General features: G+C 54.0%; 1 protein-coding gene across 4 annotated transcripts in view; it reads right to left on the reverse strand.

The window, feature by feature from the left end:
* CEP68 (centrosomal protein 68) overlaps positions 1 to 14,544 on the reverse strand; it is a 19,475-nt gene extending 4,931 nt beyond the window's left edge. The window contains exons 1-5 of one of the 4 annotated variants that reach the window (XM_045294074.1): positions 14,243 to 14,544; positions 9,639 to 10,013; positions 6,755 to 8,254; positions 5,575 to 5,697; positions 441 to 537 (exon numbers count right to left, since the gene is read on the reverse strand). In XM_045294074.1, coding sequence (XP_045150009.1) covers positions 441 to 537; positions 5,575 to 5,697; positions 6,755 to 8,254; positions 9,639 to 9,977 — 2,059 coding nt within the window. In that variant the 5' untranslated portion in view covers positions 9,978 to 10,013; positions 14,243 to 14,544. Of the gene's footprint in view, positions 1 to 440; positions 538 to 5,574; positions 5,698 to 6,754; positions 8,255 to 9,638; positions 10,014 to 12,261; positions 12,423 to 12,447; positions 12,813 to 12,833; positions 13,162 to 14,242 lie in introns of those variants that run through there. The other 3 variants (XM_045294075.1, XM_045294076.1, XM_004710256.2) reach the window with 3 other exon arrangements.
* Positions 14,545 to 21,981: the final 7,437 nt, after the last annotated feature.

Consider the following 21,981-nt stretch of genomic DNA (forward strand, 5'->3'; position numbering starts at 1 on the left):
GTTGCAGCAGCCACAGCTTCCCGATGCACCAGCCATAAAGCTTGCCTGCAGGGGGCACTGGGCTGGGCTCTAAAGCAGCCTTCCCCAAAGCCTAACTTAAAGTAACCAGAACTGGAGGGAATGGGGAGCCCCAAGGCTACCCACTCCTATGGGATTCCTGCCCAGACTTATGCCTGGGCATGGGGGCTCGCAGGGGGTGCTGGGAAGGTGTGAGGATACGGGGCAGTGTGGAGATGCTAGCAGACAGTTATGGGCCTTTAATGATGGTGGGCGCATGCATGAGGAGCCCTTGTAGTAGCTGCCCTTTGAAGGTGTATGCATGCAAAGGGGCCCTTACAATGCCTGCGCCTTGCCAGTTGCAGGGTGGAGTCCTGGGCCTGCTGGTGGGGGTGGGGTGGGGTGTCAACTGGCTAAATTCACTCCCCCTGTGCAGCACTCACCTGGAGTGCTATCCAACAGGCACTGAAGCAGCAGCTCCCCCTTCTGTAAGACGCGCTCAGTCAGGAACTGATGCTCATCAATGTTGTTCTTAAATTGCTTAGAGCAAAATACCGGAAAAGAAAAAGGCGTCAGGACTATAGCTTTATAAGAAAAGTTATTCAGGAGCAGCTTCTAGGGAGGCTGCATGGGGTGAGGAGCCCTGCAGGTGCCTGTGTAAACCTTGAAACTTCTTCTAAATCTCATAAAACTCACTTGGATCACCAAAAAAAAAAAAAAAAGTTATTCAAAGTGAACACTGAGCAGCGCAGCTAATTCCCCTCTGTTCTAAAAGATGAACCCCACCGTTCCAGCGACCCTCAATGAAATGGTGCCTCTCTGAGGCAGTCCGGCTCACGGACAGTGGATTCAGGGCTTCTCTTTGGTGCCACAGCCTGCAGGGTACACCTGAACCCCAGAGAGCACACATGCTGTTCTCAGGGGTCTGATAAGACCCCCACCCCAGTGCCTCTGTCTTGGAGCACCCACAGGACAAATTCCTCTTGGGCCTTAGCATCAGGGCAGTCTCCTGAGCGGGCAGCTGATTTGTCTTCTCACAGGTCCCAAACCTGATAGCTGTAGGTTTTTGAAGTTCTTTGAGCTGCTAAGAAGTGCCTCCCAATCCATGGCCCAAGGGATGGAGAACCTATAGTAGTTCCCATTTTGTGGTTGAAATGTTTACTCTTGGGCTATTTTTCAGTCTTCAGTTTTTCTTTGTCCTGACTCTTGGGCTTCTTTTCTTATTCTTTACTACTCTAGTCTACACCACTGTAACCCCACTGTGTAATTAATTAAGATAGAGCACATGAGAAAACGAAGCACAGTTAAGATCCCCGACTATCAGTATATACATAGGCATTTACTTATGCTAAGCAGGAGTCATGACCACACACCCTTTGACCAAAGGAAGAGGATGGAGGCCCACCCTGTAGGAACTGTCCTTCAGCCCAAGTTCTGGCGCAGATGGAAGTCTATAGCTGAGGCGCAGAATGGTATGAAGGGCAAAATGGGGGAGTGGAGCTACTGGCCCTTGATCTTGGGGAAGGGTTATCAAGGTCAGCTCAAGGAGGGTGATTTCTTTCAGAGAGCCTGGCATGAAGACCTCCTGGGGTGCACTGCATGGCCAGAGGGCACACAAACCAAGCATAGGTCCATCCAACCTGCCCCTAGCTCACCCTAGGCAAGGCCTCATCAGGCCTAAGCAGCTTTTCCATTAGGATAGGGCCAGGTGAGGATCCCACCCCACCTCCATCCCCCCAAAATTAGCTGGTGCCCACACATCAACAGCTGGAGACGGGAGGGCAGTCTGCATTATGCCCATAGGGCTCGCAGAGGCCAAAGCCTGGGGCAGTCATAAAGTGGGAGAAATTCAAACAGCTTGCCCAGAAAGCCACAAGCACCTGTGTGCCTTCATGACTCTACTAGAAAAAGCTTAGCTGACCACACATGCTGTTAGCTCGGTAAGGTTAACCTTATACTTAGGGCAGCTATGTAATTTACCACTCTAATACGGGTCCTGAGCCTGAAGGGGGAGCCTATCATCTTTAAACCTCAATGGGTACAACAAACTAGGACACCCTGCTACCTTCCATTCAGAATGGTTGTTATAGGAGCACATTAGCCAGGGCCCGAGATTAGAGAGAGGTGGGGTTTGTTTGTTTTAAAGAACAGGAGCTTAATGAGCCTGAATGGAAACGACAAACCCCTTCAACTAAACTCCCCTGGGCTCTCCAACAGGACTTTTTGTGACCAGGGAATGGTCTACGTCACCAGGGTCCAGAGTGGTGGCCCTGAGACATGTTCTCGGTGGTGTCTGATGCAAAACTGGGGCTACTGTAAGGGAAGAACCTTCAATTTGAGCGAATTTTAGTAAGGTTGAAATAGCCAATGTGGCTGCAACCCTAAGGGCACATGGAGTTGAGTCGTGCTGCTAGCCGCAAAGTCAACAGCACCCACCTGCCTGGCCACTCCCCCGGGGAGAGACGGGGCTGTCTGCTCCCATAGAGTCACAGCCTCAGACGCCCTAGGGAGTGTTCCCTGTCCTGTAAGGTGGCTAAGAGTCAGGATCGGCCCTGAGCCATGGCAGCAGGGTTCCTTTAGACCAGCGGTTCTCAACCAGTGGGTTGTGACCCCTTTGGGGGTCAAACGACCCTTTCACAGGGGTCACCCAATTCATAACAGTAGCAAAATGACGGTGATGAAGTAGCAAGGAAAATAATTTTATGGTTAGGGGTCACCACAACATGAGGAACTGTATGAAAGGGTCGCGGCATCTAGAAGGTTGAGAACCACTGGTTTAGATTGTATCTGGCTTGGCTACTAAATGGACAGTTGTCTCTCCAAACTTAACCAATTCTGAGGCACTGGAAAAATTAAATGGCAATCCACTCAAGTTCTCCCTCGATGCAAGAATACTTTGTTCTATTAAACTGGCATTCCATGATGCTCCCTTTCACGACACAATCGCTGAAGACAAAGTGGGTACATAAGCAAATGTGGTGAAGAAAGCTGATGGAGCCTGGCTATCAAAAGAAATAGTGTCTGGGGTCTTAAAGGCTTGAAGGTGAACAAGCTGCCATCTAGCTTAGAAACAACAAAGCCCACATGGAAGAAGCACACTAGCCTGTGTGATCACAAGGCATTGAAGGAATCAGGCATCAAAGAACAAAAAATTAAATCATTGTGAATGAGGGGCAGTACAGATTGGGGACCCAAGACCCATCTAGGCAACTGGACATCCTTTTACAGAAGGGTCATGGGAGGAGACACGCCAGTCAGGGTGCAGTGTAGCAATGATGAAACATACAACTTTCCTCTAGTTCCTAAATGCTTCCCCACACACACACCATCATGATCCCAATTCTACCTTACAAATCCAGCTAGACCAGACGATGTACACTGGTACAGATAGCAACTGGAAACGGAATCCAGGGCAGATGAACCCCTCAGGACCAGTGGTGGGGGGGGGTGGGGTAGAAAGGAGGAACCAATTATAACCTCTTCCTGGGGGAGGATGGACAACAAAAAGTGGGTGAAGGGAGACATCGGACAGTGTAAAATATGACAAAATAATAATTTATAAATTATAAGGGTTCATGGGGGAGGGGGGGAACTGAGGAGCTGATACCAAGGGCTCAAATAGAAAGCAATTGTTTTGAGAATGATGATGGCAACAAATATACAAATGTGGTTGACACAATGGATGTATGGATTATGATAAGAGTTGTACAAGTCCCCAATAAGATGATTAAAAAAAATTAAACGGCAAATCGGCCTTAAGAAATTTGTGTCTAACTTAGTCGCTGTTGTTTATGAGAGGACAAGCGAGTCACGCACAGGGTTCCAGTTCACATGCACGGGCATGTTCCCAACAACGTGCAGCGACAGACCTCTGAGCCCAGTGGGGCTGCAGACCGTGCCTCTCAAAAGTTGTCTTAGTCTCAAGGAAGATGGACCCTAGCGAAGACCATCTTAGGAGACAAGCTCTCCTCTGGGTTGGATTCACCGCCATGAGCTATGATCAAAATCCAGTCAGAGCAGTGGCTTCCGAGAGGGCTCTGCGGGGGCCACTTTACAAGGCGGCCCAAGTGATTAAGGAGAGTTCTCAGGGGCTCCTAGTTAGGACATGGGGCGGTCATGGAGACTAGCAGGAAGAAGTTTCAAGACAGCGGGAAATGGCATCACTAAAGAAAGAAAGGCCAGGAAAGTGGTGCTGGACTCTTCACCCGTCGGGACAACACACCTGCTCCTTCCCGGGTCACAGAGGCTCCCCTCCGAGGATGTCCTGGGAAATTCCTCAGGAAAACTGTACCCCATGCAACCCACTCCAGCTGGACCATAGCCCCTTGAGACTTTTTCACAATGCAAGTTTCATTCAAAACATTTAAACACACACACACACACACACACACACACACTACGGTCATGAAGGTTTATAGTAAAGAACCAAACTATAGCATCACTGTTTTCAAAAATGTATGCACCAGCCCACCCTAGAAAAACCTATAAAAACAGGCAATTAAACAAAGAGAAACGTGATTCGTGCCCTCGAGGGTGCCATGTTGACATGGAATGAATGGGAGAGCGGAGATTCCTCAGGGAAGGGGTGGGGTGGGGAAGAGACCCTACCTTCTTCAAAAGCCTGCCGACCTCAGGGAAGCATGCGTGGAGGAACAGCCGCTGCGCGCTCGTGCTTTTGTTCAGAATGGATTTGGGATTTACAGCAAAGCTTTCGGACTTACCTTTGTACAGACAGCACTGCACACATCAATTTAACCATTGCTCTGTGCCCCGTCACTAGTGCCAATGACCCAGTTTCCCCAGGCTGTGTACGCTTTCTCTACCTCGTAGTCAAAAGCTGTTCCTCGGGCATTAACTCACCGCCCCCCTAAGGCTCCTATTTGAGTTTCCGAGTTTCAGCTGGTGTCACTGACACCAGGTGGTTTTTCAGAAGAGCATAATGCGGATTTGGGGCTGTCCAGTAATCGCGGGACTGAAAACCTCCAAGTCTCCGATCCACAAGGGAAATCTGAGGCTGTCTGCCCCCTAAATAGTAACCTCAGAAACCCTAGGCTCAGAACTGACCCGACGGCACTGGGTTTTGGAAGGCTCAACGCAGACGTTTTTAATAGGCTATATTATTTGTTCAGCTTTAAGAGGACTTCAAGGGATACTTTGGAGTTTCTCTCTCAGGCCAGTTGTTCCATGGTCCATCTACCCTCCATGGCTCCAGATATTCTACAGTACACGCGATGTTCTCTTATCTCCCCCAACCCTGTCCTTTCTGATCAAGAGATTTTTTATCCCAATCCTCAATAGCGGTAGCCAGCCACCCTCCAGTTCTTCTGATCTCCTAGCAAAGCAGGCTGCTGCCGTTGTTTGTCAAGACAACTAAGCACACATTTCACAGCCCCCTGAAGTATTTCTGTCTGAAGATAAACATAACTCCTCCCGAGAGTTTGGCGAAAGGGCTTTTGATTAGATGTCATGTACGGCAGTCACTCGAGTCTCACATGCCAAGGGCTTTTCCTCTGGGATTCAGCAGGTTAGCCACCACTTGCGTGGTGACCGGGCTGGAAAGGCAGGAGCAACACTCACCCGGTAGAGCTGGAGCGAGGACCTGAGGCCCGTCAGGCTGGGCTGGCACGGCGTCGAGAGGTCGGTCAGGCCTGCGACGTTGTACAGCCAGTGGGTCAGCTCTTCCAGCTGGCAGCAAAAGGTCTGCTCAGACAAACAGAAGGGCGGGCGTTGGGTCTGACTGAACCGCTGGCTACCATGGCCAACAGGGTCGTTTTGGGGGTGTCGCCTTTCCCAAGCTCTCCTCCCTGAAGGCTTATCTCCTTCTTCCCCTGCCTCCCCCGCCAGAGCTACAGGCAGGGAGAGAGAGAGAGAGAGAGAGCGTGTGTGTGTGTGTGTGTGTGTGTGTGTGTGTGTGTGTGTGTGTGTGTGTGTGTCTGTCTGTGTCCCCAGAGGGGCATGTCTGCCACAGAGACCAGTCCTCGCTCAGCACCAGGCTGCTCCCCGCGCTGGTTCTGGGGAAATGAGAAGCGGGACTGGCAGAAAAGCAAACACTGCCACGGGGCTCGATTCCCAGTCGAGCCGTCCCTGTGGGTTTCGTGGCTCTAAATCTGCCTGGAACAGAAAGCCTCACCTTTCTGCCACGTCAGGAACAGGCGAGGAGCCCCCGGTGCTGCAAGGTCAGCAGTAGGAAACCACCCACCACTTCATGGGAGAAAAGGGGCTTCCTACTCCCGTGAAGACAGACCGTCTTGGACACCCACGGGGGCAGTTCTACCCTGTCCTGTAGGGTCGCCGAGTCCAGAACGACTAACAGCAGTGAGGGAAGAACAGGTGGGTCGCGTAAAGGAGGGTGTGTGGCTGACAACTGTTGAGAATGGCGGTGTCATGCCCATCATGTTGGAGAGTCACACTGCACTTGACTGGATGGACCAACACCATGCGGTGTCGAGGCCGCCACTCCCCTCGGCTTAGCCCAGTGTTTACTAAGCGTGTCCAGACACGGGGTGTTCTCTGTGCAGGCACTGACACTGCTCAGGTCCTCAGGGGGAGCAGTGGGAGGGGGCCCTGTGGTGGTGGCCAGGTATGCAGACAGCCTGCCTCGGGTTGCTGTGTGACCTTGGGCAAGTTACCTAGTCTCACCAATGGTGCAAGGCCCCTACAGGGGTGGTGAGGCCTGAATGAGGCAAAGTAGGGCTGGGTACACATCACGGTTCGGGCGGCAGGAAGAGATGGGCCACCTCTCTGCAGGGCATCTTACCTTCACACACTGCATAAGCGATGCTTCTCCCTGCTCGCCTTCTTCCCCCGGCTGCCGCCCGGCGGCATCCCAAAGTAAGAACGCCGGCCGGTCCAGCCTACTCTGGCAGGAGGGGCGAGATCTCAGCTGTCCAGAGGGCACCCCCGGGGCCAGGCTGCTCAGCAGACTGCCCTTCCCTGCGGTCTCTCGGCGGGCCCGGGTCACAGGGTGCAGGAAGCCATGGTGATGGGAACCCGAGTCCCGGGCTCCTGGGGCCACAGCCCCGGAGGGAAGCTGGCTGTGGCTGGAGTGTGAAGGGAGGGAAGCTGTCCCATCACTGTCCGAGATGTCCAAGGAGCTCTGTCCTTCAGCTACCCCTGGGGCCAGGGGCGCCAAGGTGGGAAAGGAACCAAGATAGGCAGCCAAGCCAGACACCTGAGTCAGCCGAGAGGGCAGGGCCAGAAACTCATCGTCTCCGTCCAGCTCCTCTTCGGCTCTGCAAGCAGGCACCACGCGGGGGGTGCTCGGGACGTCCGGGCCGGCGCCCTGTGCCCTGTCTGGCAAGGAGGGCCACACTCCGCCCCGTGTCCTCAGTGTGGGTGAGCCCCCCTCGGGCTGGGTGACCCTCAAGGCTGGTGCGCTGCTTGGCCAGGGAGCAGCCCTCCTGCCTGGGGCTCTGGGGGTGGATGCAAGATGGCCACAAGATGGCAGCCCCACGCTGCCTGCCTTTGGGGACACCTCAGAGGGCCAGCACCTAAGGCTTGGTTCCTGGGGCCCGGAGAGCAGCAGGGCCGAGGCCCCTGCAGGTGGGCGGCTGTAAGCAGCATGTGTAGGTGACTTCAGGGTACTTGCAGGGGAGACAGAGAAGCTATCGAGGTCTACCCCGGAGTCCTGCAGCACAGGGTCAGTCAGCATGTGGCTGTCGAGGTGCTGTGGGGGCCTCAGGGGATATGTGTAGTCAAGCAGGTCCTCGTACTCTTTGTTGGGGTTCCAGAGGGGGGAGCGGCGGTCAGGGGAGGGAGGCAGGGAGCCTGGCAGTGCACAGGCCCAGTACTCAGCCTGGAAGGAGAGGCGCCGCCTGCCCAGCTCGGCAGCACCTCCTGCAGAGGACATGGGTTGTGGTGACCAGTGACGCGGAGGCCCTGGCCCCACCGCAGGCGGGGGTGACTGGGGGACGGCCAGCTCCAGGGAGGCCGAGGCCTGTGCGGGAGAGCCACTCACAGGAGGCTCTGCCTTCTCTTGGCCACTCTGCAGACTGGGGCTCGGGGACGAGGTGGAGAGAGGGCTGTGGCTGGAAAGCTGGGGGGCAGTGGTCCCGGGGCTTGGCCCGGGTGCCCACCCTGACGAGACAGGGAAGCCTGAGAGGTGAGTCTGCGTGCTGAGGTCTAGCGCCCGGGGGGACTCCACTGCGGAAGGGTCATCGTTGGTATCGGCATCACGTCCTGAGCAGGGCACCGTGGATCTGGGGACGTTGCGAGCCTGGGGTAGCTCCCCAAGGGCAGAGACCTTGGTCTCCTCCAACTGCAGGGAGAGGAGAGAGAAAGCCCGCCCACCACAGGTGAAGATGATCAAACCGTGGCTCCATCTCAGGTGACGTGGTCAGGGCAGTGAACTAATAACCACTTCTCTTTAGTGCCCCCCAAAGGAGTGGGCGCGGCTGCGCAGATACAACAGCGTGGAGGTCTCTAACTTGGGGACGGATCAGGCTTGCCATTTCTCTCCCAAGGCCACAGACCCCAAGACCTATTCTGGACTAAGCTGAGCCACACTGCTGCTCGGTCTCAACATGATTTCTGGGGCTATTTGGGGGGCAGGTGCGCATCCACTCTCCATGTCTCCCTTTAGTCCAGAACCATGGACGTTTGAGACCCTGTTCTACAGCCCCCGATTCTGAGGGTTCTCCCCCAGAAATCTTTGGCACTGGGTCATGGTAGCACCATTAAGGCACCAGCGAGTTCTTTCAGTCTCATGGGAAAGGATTCGCTGTGCATCACCCATCTGTCCAACACAAGCTCATGCTCACAGGAGGCGGGATAGCGGAGTGGGTAAGGGCATGGCTTTGGAACCACATGGAGCCGACATCAACACCCCCCACCCCCATCCCCCTGCCACTTGCTAGCTGTGCAACTTTGAGCTGCATCTCCCTCTCTGGCACCTTGAGGATAAAAGCAGCCCCGCCTCATCGGGGAGTGGGGATTATGTGCACTCGTGAGTGTGAAACCACACAAGAGGAGCTCAATAAACAACGGGCTGTATAAGAAATACCAGACTCAGGTACTAAATGGGAAACAGCCCATTTGTGTGTTTGCTTATTTACCTCTGGCCTTGCAGGTGCCTGGGGCCTCCCAGCACCCCTTGCTGCCAGGCAGGGTTGTCTGGCCTGCACTGCCCCCAGGCTTTCATACTGGAGAGTTCCTGGCAGGCAGCCAAGGACACCAGGAGAAGAGCAACACCATCCACAGGAAGGGCCTTGGCAGGCGGGCACAAGGGGCCATCAGGAGTGGGAGGGGCAGACCAGTCAGCGCCCTTCCATTACAAACAAGGCCACAGAGCCCCGCCCCAGCTGTCTCCACTGGGTGCTACCTTGTAGTCTGGGAGTCCCGTGGAATTTGCCTTGCCAAGGGGCAGTGCACCCTGGGAGCCCTGGGGAATAGTCGCCTTAGGGGCCCTCTACACCTGACCCCCATGTCCTCTAGCCCCCAAGCCTAGCTCCCCACCCCTCCGGGCAGCAGGCTGTTGACCATGGCATCCCCACTCCCTGCCAGAGGGCAGGAGATACTGAGGGCAGAGGCCTCTCTGGGCCCAGGCTCCTGCCGCTGCCGTGTCAACAGCAATCACATTTCCAGGGCTGTCCACTGAACCCCTTTGCACAGCGGGCGGGAGATTGAGAAAAAGGGGTACCCACCTGGCCTCCGACGGAGTGCAGAAAGTGCCCAGGCCGCATGCTAGGGGCAGGCTTAGACCCACCAGCTGCTGACTCTTTGCTGGCGCAGCTACCCTGAAGCAGGAGGGTTCCCGTGGGGCCGCCAGGGTCGGCATTGGCCCAGCAGGTCGGGGCCTGCGACCCCTCTGCCGGCCACCCTGGGGAGGCAGGTCCTCCCTCGGCCTCCAGGCGTGGGGGCTGCTCCCCGCTCACTGGCCCCAGAGAGCCCATGTCCTGCTCCCTGCAGCTCCACTGCCCGTAGGGCCAGGTCTTGGCCTTGGAGGAAGCCTCCCCCTCGGCCTTCTCTTCACCCAGGGCCATCGAGCCGTTCCCCGTCAGGGCCCGGGTCTTCAGCTCCTACAAAGCAGAGGCAGGAGAGGGGAGGGGGTCAAACTTCTGCACCAGCGCCCAGGAAACTGCACTTTTTAACAATCATGGAAAACACGCTTTGTTCACAGGAGGGAAGGAGGGCGAGTGGAAGGGCCAACGGACAGGGCGGCCCCTTCTTCACAGGGGCACTCGAGTCCCTGTCTCCTTGGTCACCAACCCCTCAGAGGTGACCCAGGTCCACCATGTTTTGTTCTCGTTTCGACAGTGGTGGGACTGTCCCCAACAACGGGTGGGTCACCATCGAGTCATGGCTGAAGTCACCTTTTTGGCCCTGCCCCTTTGACCCAGCCCCACCCAGTGTCCGGCCCGGCCCTGGTTCTGTGTTGCAACGCCTCCTTTGGCAGGCGGCATGGGCCTGGCTCTGACTCCTGGGCTCTCGGGGGAACAGCAAGTCGGGGGGTGCTCAGTGCAGCCCCGCAAGGATGCTCCCGGCCATGCCTGCCTCGGGAGGCAGGATGCCCTCCCAGCGCGGAAACCATGGCCCAAGAGCTGTGGGCTCCCCGAGGGCAGCCAGTACCACAGCAAGATGGGCACTGCGCTTCACGCCAGCCTCGATTATGCTGAGCTCGGGCTTGGGGACTCAGGTATTGACAGGTCATGTCCAGTGTGCGGGTGTGAGACCGAGGGAGGGGGTAAACCATCCCCAGAAATACAGCCGTACCCACAGGGACAGCCTCCGGGATAACGGGGGCCCCAGGGAGGGGCTCAGACTTCACCATGGCAAGGATGGCCCCCAGGGCTACGCATGGTTTCATTCTGTTTCAACGGCCCCTAAAGGGGAGCAACAGAGGAAGCCCACCCACAGGTCGGTGCAGCGGCAAGGACTGCTGGCAGAGCTCTAGGGAGGTAGCCAGGGAGCCAGAAGCTAAGGAGACTGACCGGTTCTGGAAGGGGCTGGAGGACCCTCTTCACTGAAGATGCCCACAACCGCTCGGTCTGCACTCTGGTCAACCCGGGCAGAGATACACTCCCTGCCCCAGAAATGCAAAGAGCAGGTTCTGGTAGCAGCAGAGCTAAGCTATGCTTATCTCCCACGAGATGCACGGCCCGGGCCCGAGACGGCACAGGGTTCACATACAGGAGGGCCCCTCACCCTGCCTGATGGGCACCTCAAAGCTGCTCGGCCCTCCACTCAGACTTGAGCTCACTTCCCATACCGTCACAGGCAGCAGGGAGCGGTCAGGGGGAAAAAACCCTTTCTTGGCTTTCTGGACAGGGAATACCAGCCGTTGGTTCACATAACGCACTGCCATCGTAAGTCTTCCTCAGTCCTTGTCCGCTACTCTGCCGCAAGATGAATCAAGGCTTGGAGGGCATTTGTGCCCGGGGCCTGGCATGTGCACGTGGGAGCCTGAGATGGAATCAGAGTACAGGTGAGCTGACAGCCCGACAACCAAATCCACTGCCGTCCAGCTGATTCCGACTCAGGACGACCCTAACACAGGGCCACGGAGATGGTACATCTTTGCAGACAGCTGCCTCTCCCTCGTGTGGTGGCCAGTAGGTTTGAACTGCCAATCTATTGATCAGCGTCCACCACCTAACCCCCAGGTTCCCTGGGTAACATCAGACAAAGCAGCAAGGAGCTGAATGGAAGGTAAAAGGCAATCACATTTCAAATTAATTAATCAGGCACAAGATGTGCTGCCAGATACTCGCACAAAAACACCCGCTGACTAGCATTTACCTCCCGTGCCCTGAGCGACACGCAGACCCCACAATGCTTAAGTAAAGGGAGAAGACAGCTTGTTCGGAAACCTGCTTTTTCTCCTCACAGAATATCCTGGCGAGGGGCCCTGATCAATAGACAACCCTCTTTCTTTTCACTGCCGAGTACTCTAGTCCACTACGGACGCACTGCAGTTTACTTCACCTAGGGGTAGTTGGTCATTTCCAATCTCTCGCTATTACCAACAGTGTCTCAAAGTCCAGACCATTGCCTGGTGTGCCGGGATACCCGCAGCACCCCGTGCAATCAAGAGAACAGCGGAGGCAGGTGCAACTTATTTCCCCTCAAACCACCTGCCTCTCATAGTCACTGGTACTTCTCAAGGCGGAAGCAAACAAACCAAGCAAGAAATCAGATGTCTGCCAATCTAAGTTCAATTGATCAATGGTGGCTAAGGCTTAAACGGCACGGACAGACAGCATGCCTGGTGAGCGAGCACAGGTGAATGCTGCTTGCTTGCCACCACACAGGGGCCGCCTTACAGACCCCGTCTGGTTCATCTCCAGCGTCTCCCCTTTCATGCGAGGCCCTTGGGGAAAGGGCCCATGCCGCTTTTGTTTCTTGGCCGACTGTCCTGATCCTGAAAGTCTCATGAGAAGGCACCGTGCAGACGGAAGGCCACCGCACTCCGCCTGGCGGAGAAAAGGGGAGGCACATGGAACTTTGACATACGTTGCCAAGCAGTCCTCCGGTGGGGTGGGGATCAATTTCACACTCCCCATCACAACACGCGAGAGTGCCGGGCTCCCAAAAGAGGTGGTCACCCTTCTCCCTTTATAGTTGTGGGCTCCCAGAGATTCAAATCCAGGAGGACTGACACCAGGACCCAGGCGCTCCTGAATCAAGTTACAAAGGACAGGATGGAGAAGACTGACAGAGGGCCCGAGGCAAGTGAGGCCACAGGCTGAAATATTCACGGGCACCACCGCAGTCTCCCTGAGGCCCTTTAAGGAACTGCAGATGAAGACGTTTAACAGTGGGTTGTTTTCACAGGGAGCCCGGTGCTGCCGTGGCTAAGTGCTCAACTGCTCCCTGAGAGGTCAGTGATTGGGGCCCACCTCACACGCCACAGGAGCAAGACAGAGAAGTCGGCTTCCAGGAAGAGTATACAGCCCTGGAGACCCTACAGGAATAAGCTGGGCCCAGGAACCAGATGTGTTAGTCCGCGTAGACTAGAGAAACAAATCCAGGGAGACGCGTGTGTGTGAAAGAGAACTTTCTATCAGAGAGATGTTGAGAAAACACCCTGGCCAAGCCCAGATATTAGCCCATATGTCCATTATCAGTCTGTAAATTCCTCTTCAGACACAGGCAACACACGCAATGACGCAGAATACAAGATCGTCACAGGAAAGTGGGTGCAAAGTCTTCAGGATCCAGTGGTGGTAGAAGCATCTCAGTGCTGGCAGGGTTTCCATGTAGCTCCTCCAGATCCAGGGCTGTGGCTCCATTAGGGTAGCTCCATGTGGCTTGTCAACAGGAATGTCAAGTGGAGTGTGAAGGTCTGGCCTCCAGTGAGCTATTTATCTCCTTAGCGCCTCCAAATGAGGTCATGAAGCTGCAACTTGATTGACAAGCTAAACTCCACCCCTTCACTCTTAATAGTCTCAAATTGACACCCGATTATGTAATTATCACACTGGATAAATGAGAGGCAAGCCTAAATCCATTCCATTTCTGACAGTTCCCACTGACTGGAACAGGGTCACGGCTGGCTAACTCCCCTTGCCCCCTCCCCTTTCTTCCCACTGATTAGAGGATGTGACCTTGAGACGGGACTGATTAAACCAATGCTGGGACAAGGGCCAAGAGCCATGGAGTGGATTCTGACTCACTGTTGTTGCGTGTTGTCCAGCCGATTCTGACTCATGGTTAGTGACCCCATGCATGGTTTCCAAGGCTCTACATCTTTTTTCTGCAGAGATTCGTGTGTAACACAAAGGGCTCACTGGTTTTTAAAGGCAATTCACAACCATTAGTTATACAGAGCCATTTCTCAGAGCTGCTCTTTCAAACTGAAACACCACGGTCAGGATGCTGCTGTCCAAACCGATCGTCCCACCCGCCATCTAGTTGGCACTTTCCTGCACACAGAGCAAGATGAAGACTCCGTGCTTCTGCTGGATACAGCTGGGTGGTGGCGGAAGTAGGGGGGGAGAGACCTGCAGCGGCGTGAGTTCCTGCAGTCCCTTCTTGTCCTAGGAAGATGAGCTCACGTCTGCCCGTCGCCCTAACCCCGAGGCTGGGTGTCCCTGCAGTCAGTCATCCCACTGCCAGTCTCTGTGTACTGCCTTCCCAGCACCCTGGTCCTCCTTTGCTTCCAGATCTCCCTGTGGCCGGGCTGCTTGTTTTACAGCCTGCAGATGCAGTCTTGGCCTTTCTCTGGCCATGTGCTCCGTGTCCAATGCTGGCCATACCTGGCCTTCACGGTCACAGTTGCCAGGCTTGGGGAGCCAGCTCCCATTACCTTAGCGTGCCTGTGCCACGTCGTCCCGAGCGAGATGGAAGGGTTTCATGAGATGAAGCAGAAGCTGTGAGGCTTCTTCCCTCAGGGTCTTTATCTCCTGGTCAAAACTCTCAGCCTCTTCCAAGCTAATCCACCTTGGTGGGGAGAGGTGCTAAGGCTCACGGGCAAGCTCAGCACCTGCTCGACCCCTTTCCACAGCAGACTTCAGGGTAGACCATCTGTGCTCCTCCTCGTGCCGGGGTCTCGCTCGTGCAGCCTGCCTCTGGGGTGCCCCACAGCGACGCTGGGCTAGGAGGAGCTAGCAGGGTTATTTTCAGCCGAGTTGTTCTTGGCCTGGGGCAGCTCAGACTGCCACATGATACCAAAGGCATGCTTTATCAAGCAGCTGACCAAGAGTGCTCCAGCCCACGGCACAGGATCCAGAGCAGGGTTGGGGCGGACTTATTTCAGGGCCAAGACTCCCGAAAAAGGCTGGGACCAACAGACACTTCCGATCTGTGGAGGCGACCCTGTCTAAATCTTCAGTCCGGCTGAACAAGTCGAGCTGTGGTAACCTTTCCTCAACCTGCCCCTGGAGGTCAAGTCTCTCGAACACCTGGACTATCTGGGAACCAGGACGTTCAGTCGCTACTTCCGCTCCATCCAGAAACTGTTTGTTGGCCTCCAATAGATTGGGGAGCCACGGCAGAAGAATTCATCTTCGGCAGCTGCCATCCTGAAAAAGGGAGGAAGGTGGAACACCTCTCTTCCGGGGCCAAGGGCAACATCAGTAGAGAACTCAGCAGGAGGAGTGAAACTGGAAGGAGCTTTGTGTGGCGTGGCCGGTTCACTGTTACTAGCAGAAACCACCATTCCGGCTCTTTTCCGGCTCCAGTGACCATTTCTATGGCCTTTTTGCCAAACAGCAGCCCATTGTGGACATCTGGTAAAAGCCAAGAAGCAAGCCCCTAGGTGCTGTTTTGCAAATGACTTCTCTTTGCTACTGACGCCAGGCTTGGAAGTGGCCCGGGGCTGAGCCCAGGTGTGGCAAGGCTGGAGAGCGAGCAAGCCAGCGTGCTTTGAAGCCTGTGAGGCAGGGGGCCTCCAACTCCAACTCTTTAAACAGGGGGCCAGTTCACTGTCCCTCAGACCCGTTGGAGGGCCGGACTATAGTTTAAAAAAAAACAGTGAACAAACTCCTATGCACACATCTTATTTTGAAGTAAAAAATAAAACAGCGCAAAAACACCCAGCAGGCCGGATAAATGTCCTGGGCAGGCCACATGTGGCCAGCGGGCTGTAGTTTGAGGACGCTGCTTTAAGGCATTCGTCTAACTTCCCAAGTCGTTTGTCATTTTCTTGTCTGTACGCTGGATAGTTTCCAGATGATCTAAAACTCTACTCCGGGGAAGATGTGGGCATCAACCAAGGCCGTCATTTATTTGAAGGCTTTTTCAAGTGAATCCTATTGAGAGACTTCCGGTTTTCCGTCGTGGTGCCATTACAAGACCCACCTGAAGCTGATGAGTGGCGCAATCCAAGCAAGAACCCTGAGATGCTTCAAGCAAGGCAGGAGAGGGCAAAGCCAAGATTAAAGGAACTTTTTAGCGAACTGAGTGCTCCGGTCGTCTCTGCGGAGAAAGACTGTTTTCGGCAAGTCAACCAGAGAGAATCCCTCCTCTTCCAACTCCGAGCACAGACCACTAGTTACTCCAGGGTCTGGATGGATTTTCTCCAGACCGCGGGCCGTTTCCCAGGGAGCCCTTCCTGTAGCTACCCCAGCTCTGCCACAGAAACAAGTCAGTTGCTAAGGGCGTGATTTTTTTGTCAGTGCTCTGCTGGGCGGTGATTGGCACCTGGGGCACACCAGAACAGAGCTCCCTGAGAGTGCTCATGTCCTCACACCCTCCGCCTCTATCACGGAGCCAAGGGCCCACATCTCTCCAGCCCTGCCCCTTCCCAACACCGCAGATACTACGGTGTCTCTCAGTGACCATATACTGTATCCGTCCCTGTGGTAGTTACATAATCTGGTGTCAATTTGGGACTTGAGAGTATTAAGAGTGAAGGGGTGGAGGCTATCCACCCTTCAATCGGGTCATAGCCAATGAGGCCTGTGTGTGGGCATGGCCTTCTCCTGAGGATTCTGGGAATTCCTCTTTTGGAGAGAATCTACTGACAAGGCTGACTCCCTTCAAGACATCCCTGAGAAGCCACATGGGCCTACCCTGATGGAGTCAGAACCCTGGACTGGAGAAGTCATGTGGCGACCCCTGCCAGTGCTGAGATACTTACAACGCCACAACAAGACTTCCTACCCACTGGCCCGTGCTCTTCCTGCGTTTGGCGTCATTGCATGTGTTGCGTGAGTCTGAAGAGGACTTTATAGATTGGTATTGGAATATGGACTAATATTGAACTTAAGGACTTGATCTGGGCTGGGATGTTTTCTCAATATTCATTTGCCATTGTATGTAAACCTCTTTCTTATACACATATGAGTATATCTATGCATTTTGTTTCTCTAGTCTACCCAAACTAACACAGGCACCTAACATTAGTCCCCAGAACCTGCAGGCATGTATGACCTACCAGATAAAATTAGGACTCAGCTAGGCTTGACTCACCCTCCTGCTACAGTAAAAATACGCTCACACATTAAGTATGCAGTAACACTAACTGCCCCACCTGGCCTTTCCAGGGATCTACTGCACTGGCCTCTAGCAGTCCCGTCCCAGTTGCGAGAACTGCTCCCCTCACTCGAAGCTCGGTTCTGGGAGGGCAGCACCTACCACCGCAGGCCAGTGGCTGTGCTCCCGGGGTGAGCGGGAGCTGTGGAGCCAAAACCTTGATTTCCCAGAGGGCCACCAGTATATACAATAACACCACTAACACACAAAGGTAAAATCTGGTCAGGAAGTCAGACAAAGCGGCTGTCCCTGCCACGTGGAAGAGGTGGAAAACACTACATTCCAGTGTGAATCCCAGACTTTCCATGTGCCCCACACCCCAGGCCCCAATCCTCTGGCACCATGGAATGGATTGACTCAGACCCTCCATACGGTTTCTGAAGTGAAATTTTTCTGCTCGACAGTCGGAGGAGTGATTTGAACCTCCGACCTTCAGCTTAGTTGTCGAACGCTTTCCCATCAGCGCCACCAGGGCCCCAGCACCAGAGGGGCTGAATCAGAATCCCGACTTTAATAAGATGCTGGGCATCACATTTCAAACTGGCTCAACCCCTGGGAGGCAAAGCAACTGTTTGACAGCAAGGAGGCCGGGGGAGGCCAAGGTGAGGGCGAACTGGTTCAAAGCCCTTGGTGAAACCCTGCGCGGCCAGGCTGCGGGCAGACTTCTGAAGGAACGTGTTGATGTGAGACAAGAGCTTGAAGGCAGCAGGCAATCCAGGTGTGGGAGGCAGTACGAGAGGGTCTAAGACACGTGTGGGGGAAGCCAACAAAGGGGGCAGTCACAAGAGGCCCGGCCTGGGGAAGATGCCCCAGCCAGCTAAGGCTGGAGAGAACAGCAAAGGACACCAGCTGCCTGGCCACCTCCTTCCCTTGTGGGCAGGCCACCCCGAGCGCGAGCGCTGCCTGCTCCTGTGCAGGTCAATCAGAGTAAAGGCTCAGTGGCCCGCTCAAAGCAACCACACAGCGAGCACAGATCTGAAGCCCTCTCAGGATCCGCAGCTGCCAGCAGCCTCCCCCCACCCGCTCTGGGCTCTTTCCCTAACTTTTATCTCTGGCCCCTTTGGTGGGGCCTGCCAGTTCCCTGCTTTCTCGGTCCCTGCTGGCTCACTGAAGAGGCCACCAGACAGCCTCACAGCAAGGATAGTTTCTAACCCTGGAAAGGTCTCAGGTGACCTCTAAGGAGATGACGCTGCCACATCTTCATGCAGTTCAGCTGAGCTCCTGGGGCACCTGCTTCCCATCACTTCCCCACCGGCCCTGCCCCAAGTGCTCTGGTCTCTCCGAGCCTGGTCCAACAGAGCTCCAAGTCCCAGGAGGGCGAGGGCTGAGCATGTCAATTGACGGCACCTGGCTGCAGGTCTACAGGTGGTAGCTGTCAAGTGTACTCGGTTTTCGGTGAGGCCGCCAGTCTGTTTGTATGAAGATCTATAGGAGTTTATCAATGTTCTCGCGAGATACCACAAAGAATACCATGAGCCGTGCCAACGTCCTCTGTAAAGGACGCACAGGAAGAGCATTCGCGGGTCTTACTTAGTAACTTTAGACAAGGGCTATGTGTCTGTGTGTTTTTCACCTTTCAAAACAAAGCCAAAAATAACAAAACCCCACAGCCACCGAGTCATTTCCAGCTCATAGCAACTCATAGCACAGAGCACTACTCTTTAGGGATTTTGAAACTATCAACTTTCACGGGAGCAGTCTGACCTTTTCCCCGAGGGGTGGCCAGCAGGTTTAAATGGTCAACCTTGCAGTTAGCAGCCCACTGTGCCACCAGGGCTCCTTAAAAAACAAAACAAAACAACCTTTCTTCTTTTTTAAAAAACAGGTACTAGGAAAACGAACTGAATTCTCCTGGCTTTCACTGCTAGATGTTCAGGGCCAAATATATAATCTCACTCTACTGAAACAGAGGACAATAAAACCACTCACTTTGGTGTCAATCTTACCCTTTACTTACTGTATGCTACCCTACCTGCTTCTCCTTAAACTCTTATTACAGTAAATGGAGGTTGGAAATATTTCTCAAATAATTTGGGGGGGGGACGACAAAATAGAGGAATTGTTAAGAGCAGAATAAATGTAGGTGGCAAAACAACTCCTATGTCTAAGATTTCAGTACCGTGCCTTCAAAAATAGGGCCTGTTTTACCAGTACAACTACATGGTGCATGAACTTACGGTGAGACTGGAGTAGTTTCTCCAAGTGTGATCCTTGGACCAGCAGTATCTGCGGCTGCCCAGAACTTGTGGGGTTACAATCTCAGGCCCCACCCCAGAACCTGAATCACTACTTGCGTTTTTCACAAGATCCCCAGGTAAGCACGGGGATGTTATGCGGAGACCCAGGGCAGTAAGCAAGCCTGTGCCAGCATCCCGAAAAACAAACAAAAAACAACTATAATGCTGGCTTTGGGACCATTCCTCGAATGCCTATAAGCCAGAAATACATGAGAAAGAAATGCATGAGGTCCTTGTCCTCGAGGCCACTAGAAAAAGCACCCTTCAGGGTTTTAAAGCTTGCGGCAGGGTTTTAAGCACTGATTACTAGACTGCAAAGTGCAGTCCACGCTGGGCGTTCCAGAAAGGAGAGTGTTCTCTAGAGACGTCCAGGCTCCAGAAGCCGACTTCTCCCGGGGACAGAAAAGGTAATCTGTGATCTCTTGATGAGAAATTACCAATTCCATTCCAGGTGGGGAGGAAATGGGCAACCTAGCTATCCGTTTCCTCTGGCCAGGAAGCGGTACTGACTCACAATGAAGCTCACCAGGAAAGCCTGGAAGTGAGGCAACAGTCCCGTGAATTGTGGTGGGACTTCCAAGTCTGCCAACCTGGCTACAGTGGAGGGGCAAACTTCCACTTTTCCCCACGTGGTGTGAGCAACTGTAGAGAGAGGAGAGACCGATTTCTTCAGGAGCGCAGAATCACGCGACCCAGAGCGCACCTCCACAAGCGCTGCCTCTCTGGTACAACCGGACATCCTGAAGATTCTATGTTGGCCCCCTCAGGGCCCTCAGTTGGGCTCCTCTGCACTTCGGTAATCATTTCACGTAAGAAGCCACATGAAGAATGTCTCCTTATTTGGCCCTTAATCTCTAAAGCAGCGGTTCTCAACCTTCCTGACGTACCGCAACCCTTTAATTCACTCATGTTGTGGTGACCCCCTAACCATAAACTTAATTTTGTTGCTATTTCCTAACTGAATTGTGCTACTGTTATGAATTGGGTGACCCCTGTGAAAGGGTTGTTTGACCCCCAAAGGGGTCGCAACCCACAGGTGGAGAACCGCTGCTCTAGAGGATGGTGCGATGCAAGGCACCAACAGGTTATCTTCTAAGTCTTAGACTCTGAGGGATATCTTACTGTGGAGCAGAATCGGAAAAAGCGTAGGGGACGATCAGAGAAAGACCAAAAGGTAGCACTACTCTGAAAGCTCAATGCTGTCGTTAGATGCGCTATGTCCATTCAGGGGGACCCCATGTACAACAGCACGCAACGCCACCTGGTCCTGCGCCAGCCTCACAATGTCTGAGCCCGCTGTTGCAGCTCCTGTGTCAACCCACCTCTCTGAGGGTCTTCCCTTCCCCACGGACTTAGCTCCACTTTCCCAAAGGGATGCCCTGCCTCTGAGGATAGGTCCTAAGTGAGACAAAGTCTCTACCTCGTCACTTTCAAGGGACATTCTGGCTGTACTCTTCTGAGACAGATTTGTTTTATTCTTCCTCTGGCAGTCTGGGGTACTTGCAATATTTTTACCCAACACCATGATTCAAATGCAGCCAATTTTCCGAGGTCTTCCTTGGTCATTGTCTCGCTGTCACATGCACAGGAGACCATTGAAAATACCATGCATGCCCTCGGCCAGGTGTGCACCTCAGTCCGAATACAGTTATTTGCTATTAATGAGCACATCTCTTCCAATACTTTTTATTCTAACAACTGCTAACAGTTACTGAACATTTTCTTTGGCCCAGGAAATATGCTAAGCACTTTGGACCCGGATCAAATCTTCTGAACAAATCCTATCACTCTGCCCAATTCACAGACAAGGAAACAAGGCACAGAGACAGTCAACCACTTGCCTTAATTTAGTAAATCTGCAAAACTAACGTCTGATTAGTCTCAGACTCTGAGCTCAACCACCTGTAAGAGTAACTGGCCCAACAAGTAAACCAAATGAATGTTTGTTTCATCCACTTTTGGCTATGTTGCCGACTTTTGTTTTCTTTTGACTTCCTTCAAAGACCGGTGCGTCCTGCACCCTATTAGCAGCTGGGGAAACCACAGTCCAATGTGATTTATAAAAACAGGAGGGACGAAGGTGGCTCAAACGAGGTGGGAGGGTGGAAAGTACTTTCTAGAAGAGGTGAAACTGAGTCATTTGAAGTCTCCCCCAAGGCTTACTCGGTTGGTGGGAAATGGGGTGTGGCGTGAATAAGGACGTTTACTTCTTTTAACCAAACCTGAGCAAACTGATGCAATACACTTTGTTCTGCATTTCCAACAACATCCTTCAAGAGCTGGGGAACTCGTAGGGCATTTAGGAAAGCGACTGCTCTTTGCCTTTGCGAATCACCAGTGAGGTCCTATCAGCCACGGCAAGTTTTCCGCTCATTTTTACTACAAACAATACACCAAACTCAACCTCATAATTATAAAAGGCCTGGAATGAGGGGGTTTGGGGGGCATGTGCCTGTGGCCTGCTGATAACTGTTCAGGTTATGCTAGTTGGAAAGAGCGCCTTTAGCCAAAACAAAACAACTGAGCCATTTTGCTCCCCCGCCACCTCCACCCCTGCCATCTGGGGTGGGCACGTTCCGGCAAGGCTGCATTCACCTCTTTCCAGCAGGCATTGCCCTGAAATAGTGCAACGGGGTCTGTGATAACCGATACTTCGGCGCCGGCGGGGACGCACAGGAAAACGGGGCGCGCTGCGGACGAGCAGATCTGCCCGCGGCCGGGCCGCGCGCTCCCGGAGGGGCCCTCCCCGCGCACCCGCCTTCTCCGGCTGTGGGACCCCGCTCCTCGGCTGCGACCCGCACACGCCGGCTCGCGGCAACATGGAGGCCCCGGG

The sequence above is a fragment of the Echinops telfairi genome, unplaced genomic scaffold (assembly GCF_000313985.2).
Source record: "Echinops telfairi isolate 266 unplaced genomic scaffold, ASM31398v2 ScPeMD7_2573;HRSCAF=3158, whole genome shotgun sequence".
In the NCBI taxonomy this organism is placed as follows: domain Eukaryota; kingdom Metazoa; phylum Chordata; class Mammalia; order Afrosoricida; family Tenrecidae; genus Echinops; species Echinops telfairi.